Raw genomic sequence first — 27231 nt, 5'->3', positions numbered from 1 at the left:
CACCAAAGATATTCACTATGCCATCGAAAACCACCCCAGATATTTGAAATTGAAAAATTATTTCAACAAGTTATGCTGTACATACACACAAAAAAAAATAACACATCATTTTAAAATCAATACATTCATCAAAGTGAACAAAGTGTTCAGAATGTAAAAAACATTTCAATTGAGTAAATACCACTTTACTTGTATTGCTTTAAATTATATCGTAAGTAAGGGTAAAACTGAGTCCATGACACTTAAAAATAAACGGGTGAGATTAATTTCTTAAAATTATATATATATTTATTTAACATTGTTCAATATTCTTAATAAATAATTTTTTGATAAACAAAACTAAAAAAATCTAAGACATCAACCAGAGCTCCTTTAACTAAACTCAATCTTGAGATATACTGCATCCTTCCTAAAATTGGCATTGATAATGTAATTGTGCAGAAACACGGTTTGTTCATCTCTGCTAATGGTCTTTATTGTTTTTTGAAGAAATAATAATATCGAAAAATATTTACATTCGTTAATTATTCACACGTCGGTACATTGTTTCTGACGTACGACAGCGACACTTGACCACCTATTTTGTTTTATTTATATATTCACATATATTAAATTATAACTGATCAAAATAATAATATTAAGATCTATACCATCAAATTCCATCATTTATTATAGCTGTCAAGAGTATCCGTTGGTATTTTATAGTAGGAATACAAGGATAAAAGCAAAGTCAAAGAAGATAATAATATATTATGCTTTCACGTCGTTGTGTACTTTTATAAGACACTTGAATTTAATACAATTTTCTGAGAACAAGTTGTCCGAAAAACACATAATAAAATACAATCAATATTTGCGAAAAACTATAATGTCGTGTTTGAAAAAAAAAATAAAACTAATAGATACGAATAATTATCTATACCGGTCGACCATTAATAATAAAAAAAAACCAATATATTAATTATATTATCATAACTTTGTGAATGGTTTTCATAACGTAGGAACCTAAATATTACAATAGCATGCTAATTCAAATCGACCCATCTAATATACCTACGGTATAATATTAATACATAAATATGAGCCCAATATGAAAACATGCAGCAGCCATCCCAAAACTAACTACGATAGTTGAGTCAAAAAATAAAAATAAAAGAAAAATGATGATAAATTTTTCATTTTGTAATGGTACTTAACTACTCATGTGAGTATAACATAACTTTAGCCTGATTGCTTGTAATAATAATAATTATATATTTCCTACTAGTTATATAATTTTTTTTTTTTTTTTTTTTATTGAACAATAATCATATTAAGTACAACAAAAAAAAAAAAAAAAATTGCTCATTACGAATATTATGTGATCGTTATGTTATTATTATTATATACCTACGATAGGTTGTGTTGTATGAGGGTTAACTTAGTAGTATTGGTTATTTCAGGTAGAAAGCGTAAAAAGGGAAAAAACAAAAACCACACAAAGTAAAACGTTCAACAGCACAGAAAATACGAAAGAAAAATAAACCCACTGCCGATTAAAAACCAAGAGGAAAATACATTTTTATTAAATAAATATTATAAATAGATATACATATCCATGTATTGTATACATCAGATATACACACATAAATAAATATATATCTATATATTAATATACCAAATATTTATATATATTTATAAACAATATTTGTTAACTATAGAAAACCAGCTAAAAAATTAATCAAAAAGGCATCAATTCGTAGACAAACAAGAAATTTGATTTAAGGAGAATTTGAACGTACTTGCCCGTCCGACCATTTGTATAGCGCGAACGCCTTTCCGGAATGTCGCCACTGTGTTAAAATTAGAAAAAAAAACAAACAAAAATTGAAAACGTGGAAATTATTGTGTTTTATTGTCATTTATACGCTACTGAAAAACGTTTTATTAATTTCAGTCCAAATACACACAAAAAATCTCACATTTTTAGTCACGTATATATAAAACCAGAAAATCTCATTTAATAAAAGAATAATACATTTATTTAAATTTGACTAAATCGTCAAAAATAATAATAGTAGTAATAATAATAAAAAAAAATGGGATTGTAATTATTTAGTAAGTATTCCAATATTAGACTTGCAATAGACATTCGTACAAAGTACACACGCATACTCACAAATAAGGACCGGAGGTTGATCACATTGACTTAATTGATACATCCTTCAAATTTCAAAACATTTATTTTAAACACTCAAATTTATTAGTATTTATAACAAAAAAAAAACTATTATTTAGGAAAAGTTTTCAAATACAAATCAGATCAATATTATTGTATAAATGATTATTTTATCGTTTTTATAAACTATACAAATTTACGGTTTTGTTTGTATTATTAACTTCAAAAAAATTGAATTGAATTAAATTATTACAATAAATACAATTAATTTACACTTGCATGAATTTAATTTGTTTTATATGAACTATTTAAAAAAATATATATTTACAGTCTATACAATATAACAATAATTAGTAGGTATAATGATTAAATTTGATAAATGGTTATTGACAGGAAATTGCGTTTATGGTTAAGCACTCGGCAGTGCCACACCACTAGGTATTTTTTAAGTATTGTTATTTATTTATGTTTTTTTTATCTTAGATCTCTACTCCACTGTCTTTTGAGTCTTATATAAGTTAAATTACCGGGAAGTTAGATTGAAGATAGTTGTTTGATAGGGTAACTATACGGTTTATGTTAGTAATAAATTAACTTTAAAAGTAATTACCACTTTTTAATAGAATTCTTAATTGAAATAGAATTATTTATATATGTTATTTTCTATCGAACGTTTATAGTTTTATACTGTACACTCGTACCTACCACAGAATAAACCATTAATACAATTTTGGTTAAATAAGTAAAATAAAAATGTTTAAAATATTTTTATTTTTATTGTTAAACAACCTTGAATAAATAAAATAATAAAATCATGTTATAAAAGTAATCTATTGATCAAAATCTCTAACAATAAACATTGAATTATTTCACTTAATACAGATATAATGATTACGTGTATTGAAAATATGAGCGATCTCAAGGAATTATATATTTACAAAAGTTTCAATAAATATCAATTTTGGGTATAAATGTGGTTAGGACACTTTAAAATGGTGGGATATATTATGTTAAATTAAATGAAAAATATCACAAATTTTTTTATTAAGGTATATGTAACGCACATATTATCATATTTAATTAAAATAGTAGCCACTTAATTCAACGGTATCGACATCCGGACCTCATCTCAATGATATTATGGCTAGTTAAAATTGTACAAAATTAATATTCAGAACCCAACGATATTTGTATGGTTACGAAAAAAAACAATTATATTATAATATATACGGACGATACGCTGTAATAATTGGTTAAAATATTATATTAAATTATTGTTATTGACCAGGTATGTATGGACGTATTCAGGCAAGCGGACTTCAAAACACAAACACATGTAACTTTTTATTTTTTATTTTTTGAAACTTTTATAAGTACCCTCGAAATTATAATTATGTGCCAACATTCCAGTCTCCATCATAATCATACCGACATCTGTAACATGGTGTCTCTCTCTATAATACTCGAACGTAAAAGTAAACAGTTTATGTGATAAATAAATGAAAAAAAAAACATAACCAATATAAACTAAATATAAATTAAATATTTTTTGGGGATTACTTATGCATACAATTTTTTTAATATTAGGATATTTTTTTTATTGTTTTGAATTTTAGTTGAGAACATTTCGGATATTATCGTATTTTTATTTGATGATAATAATAACATGTGTTAAAAATGTAAACAAAAAACTATTACAGGTAGTGTAGTAGTCCTGTTGTTACATTACATGCAGCATATATTATTACATAGCTGTGTAATGGAAGAAAATAAAATTCTACGATATGTATAAAAATAAATAAAATATAAAGCTGCTTAAGCTCGTAAAACGTGTGATCGTCGTGAGCGGTATTCAGGTGGTGGACAAAAAAAAAATAATATGTATGTATATGGTTTTAATATATTATATACACAACGTACAATATAGATGTATATAATATAATATACATGTATATTGTATATTCATGTAAAATGTAGATATATTATGTAGTTAAACAAATAATAATGTGTGTATACATTTCGTTCTACATTGGAGTGCAAATGGGTAAAAGTGTTTTTGTTTTGTATTGAAAAACAAGTCGATTTAATATGCGCCCGAACTTAAAGTCTTAATGCACATAACAATACTGGTCGTAATTGTATGGTCACGTGATTCGAATTTATGAATTTAATAAGTTTGTATTGCATTGTTCCGACGCACAGTAAATCGGTCTACAGCGGCGAGGGAGGTATGGGCTAAACAATAAACAAAATAAATTTAAAATGGAAAAATAAAAATAAAAAGATGTGGTTTTTTCTTTATTCGTAAGGTTGCATTAATATATATAATATATATTATATACTAATGCATGTATAAATATACAGTAGGTATGCGAGTGTAGGTAGACAATGAAGATCAATTATGTCGCAAGAAAATAAAGAAAAATAGTACAGAAACATTATACTTAGATATATATATATATATATATATATATATAGATTTGTCGACCAGTGCATTTGAAGATTCACATACACAATAGGATTGTAAAGGAAAACTATCGCGAATGATACTCACAGTTTTTGCATTTGCACTTCTTGATCAGCGTTTCATCTCTAATTTCTTCATGACATGCTTTACAGTAATACCAAGCCCTAAACGTACATAAATAATTATTGTTATAATATTTTTCAAATTAAATTCTACCATTAAATATAAACCGCTTTGAGTGTAGTAGTTCGCTTTTTTGTTAATGAGTAGGTATTTTAATTATGGCAGTTTACCGTTGTGTATAATAATATGAAACTAAAAATTGACTTCCAAACCATAATATTAAAAAGTGCCTTTTATGTGTAATTTTAAATGATCACCGTTTTATCTGATGTATGCAATCAACTTTTGAAATTTGAATACCTCCTAATCTTGTTTTGAAATATTTTTAACAACTCACAACACAAACATACTCTTTTATTTACATTAATAAACTACTAAAAATACTATTACTTTAATTAAAAATACACAATTATAAGTAGAAAAATTTTATTTCTACCTAAATAGTGAATTTTTTTCAAAATCTTTAATTAATACTAATTTTATTAGTAATCAAGAAACATGAAAAGTTAGGATCCAATGTTTAAACAGAATTTTAACATCAGCATTTTCATGAAACGTAATTTTATTAAATGTGTTTACTTAAGAAAGGAGTAAATATTTTGACCAAGTTTTTAAAAATTAATATCGCCAAGTTAACGAAAGAAAAAAAATTAAATGATATAAAAAAAATCGATGCACAGCGCACTTAGGCACGCCTCTTAATGAACCGTACAAACCTTTTGACTTCGTCAGCTGACTGAGCAATGAAGAACCCCTGCGTGCTCGCCTGTATCTTGGAACCTCTAGGATTTATTGATATCTTGCTGTCCCGTCCGTCTTCGCCTTTTATTTCAATAGCCAACAACAGGAGTTTTAGCTTCGTGAAGCACAACCTGCACGTTAAAACACGGACGAGCATTAGACGACATTTTTCGAAATCATAAATAATTGTAAGTGACTATTATATGTATTTTTTTTTTTTTTGTCAGAATTTGTGTCGGCTGTTGAAAAATAAAAATAAAAATCATGCGCAAACCACACGAAGACAAGCACATACGACGACGATACAAAATATTATGCACCATGCTTCCATGCCGTTATATGCGTTTGATAAACAATAAAAAAGCCATTTTTATACATGCTGATTAATGTTTTCATCATGGAGTTCCTGACCGATTTTTATTGTTATATATAATGATAATTAAAACGTTAATGACAACAATATTTTATCCATCGAAATATTAATTAATTTATCATGCTGGGTTTTTTATAGCTGTTAACCTCACGTATACGGACTTCGTTAGGGTTGGAAGTCTTATTCGTGATCTAATATATACAATTATAGATATAATATAAATATTATAATCAAAAAATTGTCAGAGGTAATCAGCTAACCCGTAAAAACTATATTAGTGTAATGATTATTGAAAAAAAAATTAACAAACAACGAATTTTATAATATATATTTATATGTAATATGTTTATTAAATATTTAAAATAACTAAATAAATCGTATTAGGTATTATTAGAATATAATATATTATATATACAAATAATTTAAGTAGCGTGTGGATCAACGTTTAACGCGATATTACTTATGTATAGAAATCGTAATAAATGCAGTTGTTTGTTTAGTTAAATCTTTGATATTTTTCTTTTTCTTTTGATGAATATCATAAAATATTAATAAGAGTATTATTATAAGAGAGGAAAATATTTTGATAAATGATCCATTATTTAAGCATGTTTTAAGAGAAAACTTTTAATATTTTTACAAACTATTGAATGTTATCGTAAAATGTTTAATACTATTACGTACTAAAATAAAATGCAATAAAAAAAATAATGATAACTATATGATATAATATTGTTTAATTCTTGACTATATTTACGATATTTTTTAATTAATATAATAATATATGACTGGAATAATAATACTGTTTGGCTAAATATTCTACCATATTATGACAGTATATTTTTATAAATTATAAACTATTTTTTTCACATGCAAATACCGTGCTTTATATACACGTACACGGTACACGATATTATACGTAACATGTATTTATAATAATATGGTATTGAATTTCATTGACACATATATTATAAAAATAAATACATACAAGGTAATTCACCAATCATGGCACCCATCCTCCCTAACTTACCATTTATCCTTTAACAGCTCATTTATAAAAATTATGGATTTTGGAATTTGTAAGTATATTTTAAGACCATATTTTTAGAAACTTATATTTTTAAAGTATTTAAGGTGCATTCTGTGGCAATATAAATTTATTTTAATTTTAAAAGAGGATTGACCATATTCACTTTGAACTATTAGACGATTATTTTCTGAAAAATGTTAATACATCTCATTAGAAATTCAAATTAGTAGTTTCTGCTTTATTTGCCTACCTTTTTATACCCAAAATATAAATGATTATAATAAAATGCTTTTAAATCATATCAAATAATATGTAATATTTAGTTTAGTATGTTTTAAAATACTTGGACAATTATTGTAATCATAAAATGCTAATATATAGTATATCAGTATTAAAAACTATAATTTTCAAGTTATAAAAAAAACCTATAAAACCTATACCTATTAGCGTTAACTATTGTAATTAGTAATAAAACATAAAATTAAATAGCTGAGAAACTATAGTTAAAATGTTGTTTTTAATTAAAATAAAATAAAGACCTTCTTAGCAATTTACAATAAAAAAGTGTGGTTCTCATTTAAAGTAAAAAAGTGTATATAAACACAGGTTATTCCTTAACTGGAATACAAATCACCAAATGTTTGAAAAAATGGTCTTTGTTAATCGCATATACTTACAAATTCAAAACATCAGTATATTTATATTTATAATCAATTTATCATCAAAGGACAACATTGGGGCAAGCATGCTTGATGAATCACCGTGCATATAAAACAGCCTATATTATATAGAATAAAAATTTTACAAGGCTACCGGCAGCAGAACTACCAACATCATGCTTCGTTACATCGAGAAGTAAAGAATAAACAAATTTAAAAATGTTTTAGACTTTTAATAACCTAAATATTATAACTTTAAATATATTATATATCATATATTATTTTAACTAATAAATGTTCACCACACGCTACTGAAACACCGGACGCGGTATTTAGCGGTTGAATATGTAGTTCATGAAAAAAATATTATTACGTAAAATATTCGAATGGTAAAATGATAGTTTACCGTCGTATAGAATATATGGTATAGATAACTTATTTAATTTTGAAATATTAATAACAATTACCAAATTAGTTATATCTACTAAAATGATAATTCTTGAAAGCTATATGTTTTATAAAAAAACTTATAAAATAAAATAAATGTATAATATTAGATATTGTTACGCTGGATAAAAAGTAGAATAATAAGGTCTATAGCAAGTCTTGTAAACCAGTCTGAAATAGAGTTATGAATGAAATTCGCTATTTAACTATACCTAAGTGTAATTGTGTAAGTAGTATTATCTATAAATTTTACTTTTATTAAAAGTTCGATTTTGATGAGTCGCATGTTTTAATATTGGACAAGCATATTATATATGTATAGATATATAACTTATGTTTACCTATAATAACTTTAAAATAATTGTATGTGGAAATGAACAGTTTTAATTATTATTTTTATGGCGAGGGATAAATATCCACGCCGTAGGAGTATTAATAAGAATAACAATATAATATATTATTGTAGTTTATTAAAATATATGGTTAGCAGGTATTTGTGAGCGATGGATAAAACAGCTATAATTTTATGTGTTGTTGCGATGAGAATGTGTGTTTAATTATCATCGTTTTACCTTTTTTTTTTTTTTAACACGATCGCGAGTTCTTTTTTTCGGAAAATTACTTACTTGTATCTACGCAAAGAAATATGTAACAAAAGAACAAGTGACATTTTAATACAATACATCGTATAATACGTATGATTTTATTGTGTACAAGTATACTATTATTAATTACTTCGCGTGTATTTTTTGTACCTGCGAACATATAGTATCGGCCTGGGAAACAGTAAAAAAAATATTAATTCCTATCGTGGGACAAGCTTGAAATAACCATTTTAAATATTAACACTAACGATAACTCGTTATATTCTAATCACATTCTACAAGACAGAGAGGGTTGTAGTTGTATTTTCACAAATAGCGACGTTTCAAACGGAAACATAAAATAAAAAAAAAATCCACCAATCGAATTTTCACACGTCTCGAAAATTTGAATGAAAAATAAAAACCACTCATCCGTTCTTTTGGAATGTACTTTCCAGTTTTAAAACGATCTACGCGTGCGTATCCTTTCACTGTTTTTTTAAAACTTTTATAGTACCTATGTTTATACTCTTTAGTCTACCGCATCCATACATGTTTCTATAACGTACATTTAACCATTTAGGTACCTATCGAATATTGTAGGCGCAAAAATGTTTAGCTCGGAACCACGTCGAACCGATACCGCGTCCAATATAATAAATAATATTAAACTATTTGTATAATGTATATAGTATAACTAACGTCTAATCCAGTGTTACCCAACCTATGGTATTACCACAAAATTAATTTTGTCGCAAAGATATTACTAGATTAAAGATTTAATTATATAACTATACAATAGTACCTATTACAAAACAACAATACGACTATAATTATTTTTACGTGTCACCTGACAGAAGATTCTAACTTACAGTGGGTCAAACAGTTGGGGAACACTGGTCTAACCTACTGAAATAATAATAATAAATACTATACAACAAAACAATATATATATTTATAAAATGTTCGTTATAATAAACGTTAATATATTATCTATAATTGTTATTATATCCAGACAAAATTAAAAAAAACAGCTCTGCAGGAAATCTAAGAGCATAATATATTTATATACGTATATTGTATAGAGTAAAGTATGTGTAATGTATAATGTACATATAAATATATACACGTGGTGATCCAATTAATTACTGGTTACATTCGATCTTCGAACCAATTTTTAGTACAATATTTTAGAAAAAAATTATTTTTACATTTTACATTTATAAACGGTGAACTTATATTCATATTTTTTAACCGGAAAAATAATATTATATACTTGTATTTTAATTTTTGATTATACTGACAAATATATTTAATGTAAATTTATATCGATGACCGTTTAAATTATAAACGGACAGAGTAACGAGCCATAATTTTTTAAGTTATCTTAGCAATTTTATTCCAAGCATTATATAAATCTATTAATTTAATAAAAAAAGTTTGTTCAATGATTAGGCGTTAAGGCATTTTAGAAAATTGTACGATCAATGTTTATTAGCTCCAAAATATGGGTTGTAATTAAAACAATAATCTTAAAATCACTATAATAGTATTAATTATAACATATTAAAAAAATATATTTTTTTTTTCTATATACTTAATCCATAAAACAAAATATATATTTACACATTCAAAAAACCCGTCTTCGAAAATTATTTTTACCAATTAAATGGATCAGCCCGTATATCATATTATATGAATATTATATGGGATAATAGAAAGAGTGTTTTCTGGTTAGAGCTTTGGTAATGTGTACAAGTGTGTATATGTTTTTAAATATATTATCTAACGTATGAATGTGTGTGTCTGTGTGTGTGTATCTGTGTGGCACTAGGAGGGACTTACTCGCTGGCCTGCGGAAACGTCATGCCGGTGAATGACGGGGACAGGGTCTCCGTATACATCTCGCAGCCGGTCCCCTGCAGATAGTCGTTCTGCCACGCTTGCGTATCCGGAGACTGAAATACACCAAACTCCACACTCTTCACAGGAACTATACACGGTATCAAACGCTCTATCACATCTCTACTCTACATCACATTCATCGGGTCGCAGACCGAAAATAAAAAAAAATGATAGAAAAAAAAACAAACAAACAAAATCAAAATCAAAAAAATCGTAGGTATAACAAAAAATAAAAATGTGGAAAATAAAACAAAATATATAAATCATATCATAATAGTTTAAACAAAAGGTGTAGGATAAAAAAAAAATCCGGAATTGGGTAATTCACATAATATATTGTATATTTTATGACGAATGATTTTATCTGATTTATGATATATTTTTATGTCATTTTTTGTTTTTACATGCGATTTATACAATGTAAGTAAATTTTGCATTCGGAAAAAAGATAGATAATTATATTGCGTTGATAAATTATTTTTGTATGTATACCTGCTTCAAACATAAATAATAATTTTTTCACGAATTTTGTCAAAAACAAAAGAAATGTTCATAATATGATATAGGTAACAGATGATAGACAAATATTCCAGCACAAACACATAGTAAGTGCGAGTCACGTTGCTATAATATTGTTATGAATTTCAAGGAATACACTACGTGCAATAAAAGTAGAAAAAAATGTTTTACGGGTTTTGCCCGTCGTGAATCGGATTCTAAGCACCCATCAATATAAGTAAAACGTATAAAATACCCATGGGTCGATTCGGAATTTTCCACGTAGTTATGCGGCATATCCTTATAAATATAATATCACCAAACGCAATGCTGATGTTGAATAATACTTATTCGGTCAAACGTAAAATTATAGTACGTTTCTAATACGGTAAATATATATTTTGTATGGATTTAAGTTTCATGGAAAATTTAACACGGTCTTTCTATTTGTGGCTGTTGCAAAACCTACTGCTTTTAATGCATTCATTTATTAAAATGATAAGGAATAGTTATGATATTATTATGAATATATTATATGGAATGAGAATATCTTAGAAGCCACACATGTAAGATTACCAAGGTTTTTGGGTGGAAGCAAAACAATAAGTGAAATAAGTATGTACAGAAAAAAAAACAAATAAATTAAATAAAAATAAAAACAATAATTAAAAAAATAAAATAAAATAAAACCGAGAGGAACAGTCATGTATACGATGTGCTTCGAGTTTTGATAATGTTATATACTAAATCTAAAGGTACACATATTATAGTATCTACACTCTACTAAGAACAATCTATAGATATTAATATGTTTTGCGTTACGCTATTTTATTCGTAAAAGTACTTTAAGGCATACGACCGTACCTTTACACAGTTTATTATACTGGACTTATATTGTACACGCGCGCATTACATAGACTGATTTAAATATTACATTTTGTTTCCCTTTCATTTTGTTTGACTATACCTACATACATTTGTCAAGTGGTCACGAAAATCCACCATGATAAAAAAATAAAAATAAATCAGGACGTGAAACCGTCCACCATATCAGATGTAAAAATGACAAGCCAACGTACGCGCATACGTGTGGCGTGTACGATGCGCATACGTACGTGCAATAATAATAATAATAATAATAAAAATAATATTAATAATAATAAATATTTTAAGACAACAACAACAACAACAACAACAACAATAATAATAACAATAATAATAATAATAATAATGTATTATAAATTTGCAAGCTATATTTTATTTTATTTTTTTTTTTTTTTGAAAGTCGCAAAACAGCAGTGTTTTTTTGCGCGTTGCTTTTTTTTTTTTTGCAAAACAGGTCCGCTTATCCTGGTTTTTCAGCTGCGTGTCAAGATGAAAAAGAGCCAAAAGCGAATCTAATCTTAAGTTGTTTTTAGTTATTATTATTATTTTTTTTCGTTTGTATCACGTACGAAAAATCAATATAGACATTGTTTTTTAAAATGAAAAAAAACATTCAAAGGATCTCTACTGGACCACAGAATCAACCGATATTTTACGTATTATACCTCAACTTTGATTGTTAACGGTATGGACTACAAAATTCCGCCTAGTACTCATTGCTTCTAGATATTATGTTCTCGAGGTAATAAATGCTCGAAATAATAGTCAAGTAAATATGTCTGAAGTAATAATGGCTGGAAAAAATATATCCAAGGTAACAAGGTAAAAAAGTAGGTGATAAAAAATTACCACAAAAAATATATCCAAGGTAAGGAACGTACCAACAACATTTTGAAAAATAATAATCAATATGATAGAAATTCGTATTGTTAATAAGTTCAATTGCTTTTGAAAAAATAAAAAATAATAAACGAAGAATCCATTATACTACTCAAAACAGTTTTTGAAAATTACTAAATGTCAAGTAAGCTTAATCACAAAAAACTTAATTTGATGTATAATTGACATTTTTCGCTTAGATATTATATTTTTTAGAAAGTTATCTCGTCTGTTAATTTTCTCTCTAATTTTTATCCTTCAAATATATTTCTCCCGAATTTGTTGACTACTGGATACTACTTTGACATAATATTACAGTCGCAACAACGTCACGTGTCAGTGATTCTATGTATAAATTTAGTATAAATCATAGTAATTGGGTTGATATTCTGCAAATGATGAGCTACAATAACTATTAAATATCGTATTAGTGATATAATTGATATGATTAATGTTTAGTAGTATCGCTTACTTAGGAACTATTGTTATGGTGATAATGTTAACATTATATGTTATGACAATAAAACATACATGTGATATGCATTTGTACTTGTAAACAGCGTTGGGTAAATTATTTTTAAAAAGTCTCAAAATTCCATTAAACATATATTTTATTTTGATTATTTTTACGTGACATAATATACTTTTTATCGGATTTCATTACTCCATCATTTAAAAGTAGAGACAAAAAATGTGATTTACTTTTTTCAGAATGCAAAAAAACTTACTAAAAACTTTTAAAAATACAAAAAATTAGGAAATTATTTATATTTTATATTTTAATAAATAAAAAGAAAATCGTGATACCTCCTTTTTGCCCAACTTTCTTGATCATCCTAGTTTTTGTTAAACATATATACCTAATATTTATTGAATAACTTGAAATATAATATATTGTATATAAATAAATGAAAATTACATTTTAAAAATAATTTCACTATCTGCAGCGATTGCGTCTATCACAATGAAATTTATTCTGCAATACTGAAAAAATAATTTCGTCATGGTAATAACATGCAAATTACGTTACTATTTATACGTCTGTACCCAACGCTGCTAGTACAATATTACAGTATTCCGTGGTCCAAGTTGAGTGCCTTTGAACGCCAATTTATAAAATATTATTGAAATATAGTGATATTGATTAAAATATCATAATTATGCTGCAGATCATAGATACGTCTAATATTAGAGGCGCACGAAAAAATAAAAAATAAAAAATATAAACACGTGGGCATAACAACAGACTTGAGATGCACAAAATCATGTAAAATTTCCGAAGGATAAAAATTTTAAAAATAAAAAACAACAAAAACAACAACAAAAGTATCGGCCGCCGGTACAACATTTTGGACACGTTATTTAAGTCCACTTACTCAGTGGCATGCGCAAACGGCATGCCAATGAATGTCGGGCTCAGCGTTTCGGTATACATCTCCATGCCGGTACCGCGCAGATAGTCGTTCTGCCACGTTTGTATAGCATCCGGTGCCACGACGCACCTTGTGTTCTGCTAACAGACATCGTCTAACACGCTTATTCACCACAACCGATAAATTGGGTTCATATTTTTTTTGATTTTTAATATGATTAGGTTCGTTTTTAAAATAGTTCGCACACGCACAAAAACGTACAAACACACAGGAGAAAAACATCAAAAGTACTTAATAATTTCAGTGCGGGTAAAATAGTATTATGTTATTACAACAAATACATTATTTTTATTATAATAACAATAATGGTACGTAAGTTGGGACGATGATAGCTTTGTTTGAGTCCACAGAATTTAACGAGTCGAAAAAATATTATTGTTGTTATATTATTAATAAATCGCAATAACATGAATGGTAGACGATGTACAATAATCCAATAATCGTTTTCTTTTTCGTTTGTTTTTTTTTATACATTTGGTTTTGCCTTTCTGGATGGACGTGAGCGCGTGCGCGCGACAAGAGTTAGAGAAGTGTTTTCTAATAAGCTCAAGCGTACTGGTTTAGAATGACTCACCGTTTTGAACGACCTCATGGCGAACAAATTTGCCATCATTGTGGAAAATCCTGGTGCTAGACAACTCTGTGCGATGAAACCAAGTTTCAACTCCGCCAAGCAGATCACGTCATCTCCTTGCTTCCAGTCCCACGACGGAATGTTGAGTAAATACGCCTGTCAACCAAATCAAAAATACATTTTGTATAAATGAACACATCAACGAAAAAAAATAAGCAACCATTTCACCAATTAAAAACTCGGATGACATCGAATATGCTACCGCTGATATTCTATCCCATTGTTTAAAATGTTTCTCATATATCACATCTACTTTCATTAGTTCATAAGTCGAATTGATTCCTTTTTAATGCTTAGATCCATATAATACATTATTAACATTTAAAATAAACTATACAAATATATTATATATATATCATAAAAATATGAGTTATTGAGATTTTGTTATAAAATAATATTTAAAAACTATATATTTTATTTTCTCAATATTTGTATTAAAACAATAATAACAATAAATAATAAAAGTATTTTTATATATTGACTATTGACCATCAATTTGTATACCTAAATCATAAACTTGAGATTATAATAAATATCAAATCAATTTAAATAATTGATATAAAATGGATATTATAGCATATCTTTCTGTGAAAAGTTGAAACCAATTAAGCTTATCTTTTAAAAAATCTAATTCCAACAAAAACAAGTTCAGCAACATCCAAAATCTGCTTTTGGCCTCTTAGGCAACTTATATTATTTATATATTATATATCGATATAATAGACAAATCTAATCTTCGGCGAAGGTTATCAAACGTTAGCTGATTTGAATTTTACGAGCATGCCGGATCTGAATACCTAATTTATTCAACCCTTTTGTTCCATATAATATTTAATTCACAATAATTATTATTTATATACAAGTATATGATGTATACTCACTTTATTGTGATACTGCATGAGTTGTATAATGACCCTTATGTCGTCCGAGTAATTTTTGATAGAAATAACCCTCATTATGTTCGCAGCATCTTCGGCGTCCGGGTCCTGGCAGTACTTGTTCGCTAACACCAAACAGGCATCAGCCTCGTGGACCTGAAACGTCATTATCGGCATTTTACACTGATCTTCTGGCTCCAATATATACATTGTATATATTGTACAGATTATAACAATAGCAACATTGTTCGCGTATATCGAATATAGTAATTACTTTAAGTTTAACTTGTATACATTAAACTTAAACACTAAAGCTCATTTTCCAAAAAATAGTATAATAATATTATTTAATATTATGATGAGTTCAGCTACAATAAAAATATTTACATGCATTACATCAATATATAATACGCACAATACATAAAAAAAAGCTTCAATACAAATACACCATGCTGACAACAACGGACGATCATGATTACGGCAAAATATGTAATATGTCTACAACACTACACAACGCGTGTTATTAATATTATTATTATTATTATTATTATTATTATTATTATCATCATCATCATCATTATGGTCATTAAATAGTTTATAAGTAAACTATAGAATTTTCAATTTACGAACACATTGCGTTAGTACAATATTAATTTCCAAAAATGTGTATGAGATTAAAGAGTAAAAAAAATGTATAATAAAACGCGTGTGAGAGACAATATTTACACTACTATGTAACAAAATACATAATTATACATAATAATATTATGTGTACAAATAATACAGCTAACTATGCGATGATTGTATGAATATATTATGATAGTATGTATAATATAATAATATGTAATTCAATATTGATGAAATGAAATAATGCGTTTTCTGGACAGTAAAAATGTCTTATTTTGTCGAGTATAGTAAGGTTTAAGTATCATACGTAAAGATCGTCTGATCGGTTGTCGACGGTTCTACAAGTTTTTTTCTTCTCAATAGAATATGATATATAAAAGCATGCGCCGTTAAAACGAATTTTAGAAAAACATCATACTTATAAACAAAAACAAAAAAAAAATCATATAAAACACAGTCATCGTTTAGTGTTAAATATATAAACAGTTTGGTTCGTTTGATTATTTCGAGCTATGTGAGCATCGTTTAAAATGTTTGTAAGTTAATATATATATATACATATACACTTATATACATCGCGTATATTATATATTATGTATAAATAAATAAATATATATATATATATATATAAGTATACATGTATACATATTTATGTTTATGTATATATTTGTTTAAATCACAAAAATCCATCACCAGCGTCATACCAATCCAAAAATTGCAACCGTCATTCAATTTGTGCTAAAGCCATTTGTTTGGACATACCTTTACCCTTTGCAAATCAATAGGGTTCATTATAGAACCTTGGAAGAACTCGACAGTGGTAAAATGTCGCTTGAAAAGTCCTTCCAGTTCCAGGTCAGGTGGCTTCCTACGGTTTGGAAAATACCAAAAATAACTAAATTGAAGCACAACTAATACTGACATGTCTTCTATATATTGCACACTGTATCGTAATTATTTATAATATAAAATATCATATAAATCAAGTATAAACAATATATACGTAAAATCTATAGTTCAGAAATCCGTTCAAAGTATCTAACTAGTCACTAGGTGGTAAAAACAGGTACAATATTTATCAATAAACGCTATATAAATTATATAATTAATAAATCTTATTTTTCTTTTTCTAGTGATGTTATAATAGCAGCCACAAGTGGGTTGATATGTTTCTGCCAATTTAGACCTGCACACATATATAATATACATATAAACGTTATATATATATATATATATATATATACTATAAGGACAGTGTATCGATTTCAGAATAATCATTTTCCCACTACTAAACTACTTTCCTTTTGTATACATTATAATATATAGGTGTAAAACAAAAAACTCATCTACCTGGTTCAAATAATAATAATAATAATAATAATAATAATGATAATAATAATAAAAATTAAAAAAAAATATTATCATCGTCAAGGTCTGTTCAAGTTCCCGTCCTAAGTGTTTAGTATTTATATTTATATATAAGTATATATATATATATGGATGTATATATATAAATATATAATAAATGACAGCTAAATACATGGTTCAAAGCAAAATACATTAACACTTTACAGTTTCAACGGCTTTGTTATAGCCTGTACTAATATGTAAATACTGTTTGATCAAGAGGCTTAACAAATCTAAATGACGATAATAGTTAATGTTCGGTGTAAATAAATAAAGGAATATTATTTAAAACAAAATTTATGAATAATAATATAATATACGTATCTATATATAGGTATATATGTATATATTTAAATATTGTACATACATATACGTATACGTATACATAATACATATAGTATATAATATAATACTTGGTCATTTTTTTTTTAAATTAAACACTTATTTTTTCGAAAAATATTTGTTTTCTGAAAAATGTTGTTCATTTAATTTAAAGTTACTTCATATTAATATTATTTTACAATTATTTTATTGTTAACACCTTTTGAATTTTTTTCTTTTTTGAATGACTACACAGAATTTGAATTTTCTATCCCAAAACAGCATATTTTCTGAAAATATCAATACACTATAAATGTATTTTGAACGAGTCGTTAATCAATAAAAGTTATGACTATTTTAAATTAAGTTGAACAGAGTGATGAAAAAGAACAAAGTACAGCAACACTTCGATAGCTTAAACTTTGAATACTTATACTTCATTAATGACTGGTTCATAAATTGATTTTTAAGCATCAAAGTTTTCAGAAAAATACTTTGTTTTGAAATATGATATTATTGTGATGTTTAAAAAACAAAATACTTTAATATATATTAACAATAAAAAAAGTAAAAATACTACTGTTTATCAAAAAAAAAATTTTCAAAAAACATTAATAATTTTCAATAAAAATAGTGTTAAACTTTAAGAAAATTAACTTGTATATAATATAATACCTATACACAATATATTATCTATCTCTAGAACTAATAAGAATTGTTTCTATTTTGTATCAGACTACATGTAGCTGTTATAATAATAATAATAATATTGATCTATGTATGGAAACTGAGCACAAATCGATAAGAAAAAATGTCGACAGTAAGAATCAGGATGAGAGTGGGTATTTACCTTCACCCTCTCTAGATCTACTGCGTTCATCATTGTACCCTGAAAAAACTCGACAGTGGTGTAGTGACGTTTGAGCAGCCCTTCCAATTCTAAATCTGGCTCTTTTCTGCAAATTACACACAACGTCGTACCTAATTTTTCGACTTAAAAACGTTTATATATGTATATATTATTATAATGAAATACATATACATGATCATATATTATAGTTTGGCAGTAAAGATCTAAAACGTGATTTCAACAGATATATTAATTGTGTCTCATATATTTTTTAACCATCGTTCAGTATTAATTATTTACTGTTTTCTCATTATAATTATTTTAAATTAATACAATATTATATTGAACTGTTTTGTCATACCTGTGTAAGAATACCACTTCCACGTCTACGTCCTCTCTGTCTTCGTGTAAAAAATCTTTCAAAAAATGAGACACTGACTCATAGGTGATGTGTCCACAAACGACAATGTGCCTGTTTTTAGGAATAAAACAATATTAATGTATACATTTATATAATTTTAAGATAAATAATGATTAAAATAAAAACTGATCAAAATAAAAATAAGAATGAAAAATATTGTATATGCACCGACGAGGGGCACTACGATCAAATCCTAATAAAACAGTCAGGATAAGACTACGTTATCTATTACGTTAAAATTATGTATGTAAGCATGATGATTACTCAGGTGAAGTGCATTTTTAATAAATAAATAATTTAAAATAGGATATAACTAAATCAAAAAGTACGAATTTTTATATGTATATTGTATATCGTATAAATGTATCATGTGTTGTATGATCGTTACGTTCCGTAGGGATCATACAGCTTTTAAAAACAAATTGATAGCAATATATTAAATAATTTTTCAAACTGTTTTAAACAATGTTACATTAGTTTATACAATTTTTTCCTAAAAAAAAAAAAATAATAATAAATAAATAAACATATAAACAATAAATTTATTGATACATTAATTTTACTATTTTGCCATCGGTATAGACACTACGGATATAAGCGTGTTTACTGAATATGTTCAAGCTACATAGTAATAATAATAATATAATTTGTATATTACAATCAATGATATTTACATTAATATTAATATTTTTGGTATAAAAATAGGGTTCAGGCAAAATTAATATTGTTACGTGCAGTTATTTTAAATAAACAACAAAAATTAATACACATATACAAATTACTATATGTATACGTTTTTTTTCAAATGTAACCTATTAATTTACGAATTTGTGTTATTCATGACGTTTCAGCCACACAACAGTTGAATTACATTTAATTTAGCAACTCGGCACGGTAGCTAAAGTTGCATGGTAATCCGTAAACAGTGTATGTATCGTACTTGGATCGTACAATACTCGTATTAGGTACTGTCCGTGTATACATATATTACATGGATAATGTAAAACGATCGTATCGAATTAAATATTATAAAATCATGTTGTGATGAAAAAGAAGAAAATAATTTTAGAATATAGAAAAACGTGCTTTAGTTTAATTGACGCTGAATATCGTAGGCCTATAAATCCGTAGAAAAATATTGTTTGAAGCTTGAAGCTTAGTAAAAAAAAAAAATAAAAGAAATAAATAAAATAAAGTACTTAATATTATATAAAGGTGTATAAATTCTAATAATATATATATATATATGTATGGTATGTAAAATATTACCTCCTTCCACGTTCATTCTTCAGGGTTCCTCCGTATTTTGGTCTAGTTCCGATCAGGTCAATTATCTCGGGTATACAACTCGCAAAAATCGCCTAAGGAACCCCAAATCATTCAAGGATAGTTCAAAATTTCAAGAAACATAAATGAGAAAATTGCGCCACGTTATAATTATTATTAGAACGTATATTATTATCACATAAGAACCTATTTGATGTTTTTTTATATGGTGTTTGTGTGAATGTTTACATTTGCTAATGCTAGTGTATATATTATTTTGTATTTATATGTAAATAAGTATGTATGTATGTATGTATGTATCTATATGTGTGTGTGTGTGTGTGTGTGTGTGTGTGTTTGTGTAATTTTTGACAGCATTAGACGAGTGCACGATGACAGATGCACACTGAACGAAATGAGAACAGTTAGTCGGAAACATTCGGGTAGGATCGTTAAAGTTAAGTTCAGTATGCATCTGTTAGAACCAAAATAAAGCCCGTATTTTATAATTATATTTTAACTTTTTTTTAAACTTTTTACGATTAAGTATTTTTTCCTTTTTTTGAGATCATATTGTCAGTTTTTACCGCCAATAGTAATACCCTAGAGTTATTGTATTTTTTAAATTAAAAAACAAAAATAATAAAAAAAACGTACATTTAAAAAATAATTTTAATTAATTGTTTTAAGGAATAAAACACCTAAAGAGAGCACACCTAAAGAAACGTGGCTTGTTAGCGATCAGCAGTAACACTTTGTTATTTATTTACGTAAAAACAACTATAATACATCGTAATTTGAAATTATTTCTATACAATTTTGATATAATTTCAATAAATTCACGCTTACAAAACCTTACGAAATATTTTAGTATTGTTAAAATAAGACGATTACATTCCAAAAAAAATTGTTCATGCTTTATTTTTTTATTTATTATTTTTTTTTTTGTAATAGCTATTCTATCCTAATTTTTTGGTTAGATCATGTGAGTGTATAATTATTATTGTTATGATTCATTCGGAAATCTACCAACGAGCCAATGTTTCTTGGTGTACAAACAAAATAAAATGCAAAAAACAAAATATGAAACACACAACAACTCATAAAAATGCACCTGCTATTTTAATATTTTGACTTTTAAATAATAATAATAATAATAATAATAATAATAGTAACAAAAAATAATAAAAAATAAAAAATAAAAATAAAACTGTGTGGCGGAAAAAACTGTTATCTCATTTTAGGCACCTTACTTTTGTCAGCGTCTTAAAAATACGAAATAAAATATAAAATTTAATCTACCTTTATTGTTACTATTAAAGCACCGTTCCCCCTGTTTTTCTTTTAAAATTTATCTAGATATCAAAATGTTAGCTATTTTTTTTTTTTCATGACGAAAATAAAATATTTTAAAAATATATATCCGCGCCGAGTTGTTTAAAAATAAAATCTAAACTTTCATTTTAATTTTTAATTATTCAAAAAAATATTACAAAAATAATAATAAATAAATAAAATATATATGGTTAGATATTTTCTACATTTTTTCATGGCACGTAATATTCGAAAAAATTAGATAATAATGCTTAAAAAAAAAAAAATGTTATTAATGAGGAAAAGTAATATCCTATGACAATAATATATTGATATTATGTATATTATGTTTTTATTACTGACAAAACTAATGAAGCTATTAAGTGCGAATTCTACATGTATTGGGTTTGCAAAAAAAAAATAAAAATAAATAGAAAATAAATAAATAATAATAATAATATAACGAATCTAACATCTAAATTTTAGATATTGTTTACTATATATATATATTCTAAACTATTTTTTTTTCGACTATGTTAGGGAATATTTTGTTCATGCCACCAAGATAACTGATTTGGCTACGATGGTAGATGTCGCGTGATGTTTATGTGACAATGTATTTTCACGGCCTGGCTGAACAACAAACTAATATTATATTTTTAGCTTGAATCTCATATACACGTGACGATTACACCTACTAGTCCACAGATCAACATCTGTTTTTACGCTTGGCCCTCAAAAAATCACATTTTATTCCGAAACGACCGTTACGGCATCGCCGTGGCGGCAGCCGTTTCGAAAAATACGTATCGCGCGTTTTACTATAATAGTAGTAATAATGATTGTCATAATAATAATACTAAGTATAATAGTTTTAGTAATAATAATAGTAATAGTTAGGTACAGTAATAATAATGATAATAATAATATTAGCATTATCGTATTATCCATATACCACGGAAATAATAAATGAATTTCCATAGGTTTTAATTAATTGATCGTATATTTTTATATATTTTATAATAACAACAATAATAGAAATCAAATAATAATAATTCGTATCGATCGATTGTATTATTATTGTAGCAATTATTTTTGTTGTAATCGTTTTAAAATACATAAAACACGCTCCAAAATATTTAGTATAGGTATACAAACCATAAAAATATTATTGTCAAAACCGTGATTCTCGATAAAGGGCGTAATATTAGCATCTTAAATGGAAACACCCTCAAGACGACGGAGCCCAATGTTTATTATACGATTATCGTTTAAAAAATAATACAAACAAAAATACGTGTCCTTAAAAATTGTATCGCAGAAATACTCCGTGAAAATACATTGTTTCCATTTTGCATTATACTCCAAATTTAAAAAAATTATATATATAAATATTTATATATATAATATGTATAAAATTATAATATATTATGTAGCGTTAAGCGAACAAAATGCAATCTAATCGATCGTGAAAGACTAAAGGAAAATATTATTAACCCCATCGAAGCGTATAACAAATGCGGTCCGAGTTATTTCAGAAGATTACTTTTTTTTGTAAATAACAAATAAAAAATAAAAATATAAAATGATAAACATATACTATAGTATATAATATATATTTATATATTATATAAAATATGTAATGTACGAAATACGAAAACAAAAATAATAGTTCATTGGCGATTCTTGCCTTCGCCTTTCTCGCTTGTACTCCCCACCATATCGCTTCCTGTTGCCAGCGAGCTCGGTGATTTCGGGTATCCAGCTTGCCATCACAGCCTATCACCGTTCGGTTAACAATACAATATTAACAAGATATTAAAAAAAACCCCAAACAAAAATAAAAAACAAAACAAAACAATAACCAACAAAAAAATAAAAAGAAATAATAATAATAATAAAAAAAAACACTATATAATTATAAAAAATCGTGAACATTTTTCTAAGATTGTGTAAGTGAGTATATTTTATTATTATTATTTTTTTTTTTTGCGCCCATGGTCCGTCCGATTACGTCGAAAACAAAGAAACATCATCTATCGACGTGACCAATATATTATATGTTATATTGTAACAGTCATGCAGCCGATGGGGTCGGTGAAACGAGTTGCCCATCGCTGCCCTGGGTCCCGCTCGAAGAGCCATTAATATCTTTTAAATGCAATCGTCTTAAGTCTTGGCCAGTTCACGACGTTAGATAGAATTTTGAGAAAACGTAATAGAGAGACAAAGAGGGGGTAGAATGAGATAAAGATAGGCTGACTAGAGGTGGGGATAAGAGATAGAGAATAATGGATTGACGAAATAAAGAAGATTAATTCCGACGTAACCGAAAGAACCGATTAATTATTATTATGCGTGTACATTGTAAGTACCTATCGTATCGGCTAAACGTCAGGTCTACAACTAGTATAATATAGTATAGTATATAGCAAAATAACCATAAAACATTTAACATGAAAACGACATTGCAATCATTTATCAGTGACGCGCCAAAGACGTTTTGTCGTTGGTATCGCCCCGGCTGGTACGACGACCGCAGCAAACCCCGGTGACCCATTTTTTTCTTTCTTTTTTTTTTTTTTTATTTAAAAGTTTAAAAGGTTAATCGCACGTGGAGTTATACAATATATTTAAATTTTGTTCATTGTGTATACAGACATAAAAATATATGTTATATTGTTATTGTTGTACATAGTATATAATATTCGGTGTATATAAAAAAAAATGTAATAATATTAGAATAGTTAGTGTTCAAATAGTGCATCTAAATTTAGTGACTTATTTTTTTTTTGAAAACCCATGGTTGATATTTAATCGATTCACACAAAATAACATACGACTTTCAAATTTTATTTGAGCATTTTAAAAAAAAAATAATAATAAATAAATTTTAAAAATAACATTTTTAACTCCAAATAATATATTACATTGCTCATTAAAAGCAATAATAACTAAGAATACAGATATTTCGATTTTGTTTTTGTGTTTATGTTTAATAATCAAAGTCACGTTAAAAAACATGATTCTGATGATCTAACCTATCTATACCTGCCCAGAGTAAAAGGTCATTGATGGCTATAATATTATAATACAGTTTTTCACCGTTTAAAGAAAATCAATAATAATTGCATTTAATTCATTATAACTATTATACATCGATTATTTACATTATTTTTGTACATTTCTAAAATCAAATCTCACCAGTGATAATAATTTAATTAAAATTCCCATCACAATATTATGATGTTTTACCTTTTATTGTATATTAGTCCACATTTTGTGTTATTACCTCAATGTTTTATGACCTTCGTGTTTAACTATATATATATAATTATGGTTCAAATAAAGGGTTAATGCAGCAAATAAAAATCATACTGTGAGATAGAAAAATAAAATAAACAGGTCATAACCAAAAGTAAGAAAAAAATATTAGAATAAAATGAATTACATGCAAGTAGATGTTTTTTTCATTATACCTAGTTATTTTAAATAATGAAAATGGAAGTGAATCAAAAATAAAAAAAATTCCATAGATAATTATAATAATAATTATAATATCGTTGGTTAGTTGAAAAAAAAATCAAATTTAAAAAAAAAAAAGGTTTTCGTTAAATATAGGTCATTAACAAATGCATGATAAAATTAAAAATGTAATTTATATAATAAAATTTATCTAAAAAGGTGGCAGACAAAATTTAAAAAAAATTGAAATAAATATAATATTATACTGATGTATAATATTATAGTTTCCATTTAACGTTTTTATATTGTATATACCTCTTTCCATGTTCACGTCTGAACTCTCCACCATACTTTGATCTACTTCCTACGAGTTCTATAATTTCTGGTATGCTACTAGCAAATATTGCCTAATTGATAATAAAACAAAATAGATATAAAAAAAATGAAATAATAATGAATGTATATGTATTATAATAATAAATTATGGTAAAATGTGTATATAATATATTATTATAATACACATGGTAACTATATGATTAATAATGGCAATGTATTATACAAAATCGTCAAGCACAATAATATGCAATAATAAAAATATTTAGTCAACGGCCATTGTATACAAAATTACAACACTATTGATATAAGTTATTATAGTACATATTTATGATATAAAATAATAACTTTTTTAAACAAATATTAGTTATTACTTATAAAAATTACACAAAAAAGATTTAAGAATTCTATGATAATGTATACATGACACACTCCTGAGCGTGTATTTTATTACATTATTACATAATTATGTATTATAAGTTTTTATGGATGTATAATGTATACAAATAGATATCACCTTCCTCTCCTAAAATATGTCGTTCTACTATAATATAATAACAATAAAAATATGATTGAATAAAGTTCATGCATTGTAATAATATAATGTAACATCGAAATATAATATTTCGTCAACTGCAGTCATGTACCACGATAAAATATGTGATGAAAAATAATTGATTCCGAGTGCCATAACCGCCCTTGGCATTAAAACGACCCCGCAGTCCATGCAAATCCAAAGCTAAACAGCGTGTACAAATTTAAACGAATATTATTGTATAGCGAAATAGTTTAACGATTCTTATATGTTCAATAAGCTGCCAAGCATTTTAGCGGTTACCTTGACGTGTCAATGTTATGTATAAATATAATATATTATTTATAATAATGAAAAGCACCCAAAAGAAGAAAAGGCCTCAAATATTTAAACAAAGCTAAACTATGTCAATAAATAAAAAAAAATACATATACATATTATTATGTATAGGTAATAAACTATTTAATACATAATATTAGTCTATTGGACTGCATTATGAGCTATTATATCTATAGTGGATATTTGTATAGTGTAATAATAATAAAATTATGTATGACCTTTTACTCCAATTTGTCTCTCAGAGGCAAATACTGTACGGGTGGGGAGGGTTAAACTGGAGCTTTTTTTGATGCCCTTACTTTGTAATGCAAATGTGTGTGTAAAAAAAAATAACAGCCAGCTTTTTAGAGCTTTTAAAAAAAATAATAGTAATAATAAATCTAACTAAAAAATACGTGTATTATAGCGTTTTACCTGCTGAAAGCTTCTGCCACAAAAATATTATTCGTTTATTCTTAGATTAAAAATAAATCTTTAATTATAAATAAATATTAAATGATTTGGTAATTAGAAGTAAGTAAAAATAAAACATATTTTTCACATATTTGTTCTTATAATTGTAATGTATTATTTATTGTGCGTACAAATTTCAAAACGTACTATTTAGTAATTTTTATAAAATAAAATGCATCTATTTGTTTGTTGTATTTTTTTATATT

General features: G+C 26.3%; 2 protein-coding genes across 5 annotated transcripts in view; one reads left to right on the top strand and one right to left on the bottom strand.

Moving 5' to 3' along the window:
• Window positions 1-27231, top strand: part of LOC114119639 (mediator of RNA polymerase II transcription subunit 15) — a 204547-nt gene that overhangs the window by 121006 nt on the left and 56310 nt on the right. The window lies entirely within an intron of this gene.
• Window positions 1-27231, bottom strand: part of LOC114119641 (calcium-activated potassium channel slowpoke) — a 73023-nt gene that overhangs the window by 18546 nt on the left and 27246 nt on the right. Inside the window, exons 7-16 of one of the 4 annotated variants that reach the window (XM_050198735.1) lie at window positions 20590-20681; window positions 19261-19371; window positions 18900-19005; window positions 15698-15850; window positions 14757-14912; window positions 10428-10612; window positions 5465-5620; window positions 4713-4789; window positions 3536-3592; window positions 1782-1832 (exon numbers count right to left, since the gene is read on the bottom strand). In XM_050198735.1, coding sequence (XP_050054692.1) covers window positions 1782-1832; window positions 3536-3592; window positions 4713-4789; window positions 5465-5620; window positions 10428-10612; window positions 14757-14912; window positions 15698-15850; window positions 18900-19005; window positions 19261-19371; window positions 20590-20681 — 1144 coding nt within the window. Of the gene's footprint in view, window positions 1-1781; window positions 1833-3535; window positions 3593-4712; window positions 4790-5464; window positions 5621-10427; window positions 10613-14125; window positions 14260-14756; window positions 14913-15697; window positions 15851-17083; window positions 17190-18899; window positions 19006-19260; window positions 19372-20589; window positions 20682-23590; window positions 23680-27231 lie in introns of all 4 variants that reach the window. The other 3 variants (XM_050198742.1, XM_050198743.1, XM_050198750.1) reach the window with 3 other exon arrangements.

Source organism: Aphis gossypii, chromosome 1 (genome assembly GCF_020184175.1).
Source record: "Aphis gossypii isolate Hap1 chromosome 1, ASM2018417v2, whole genome shotgun sequence".
NCBI classification, from domain to species: Eukaryota; Metazoa; Arthropoda; class Insecta; order Hemiptera; family Aphididae; genus Aphis; species Aphis gossypii.
This window is presented reverse-complemented; position numbering and strand designations above follow the sequence as displayed.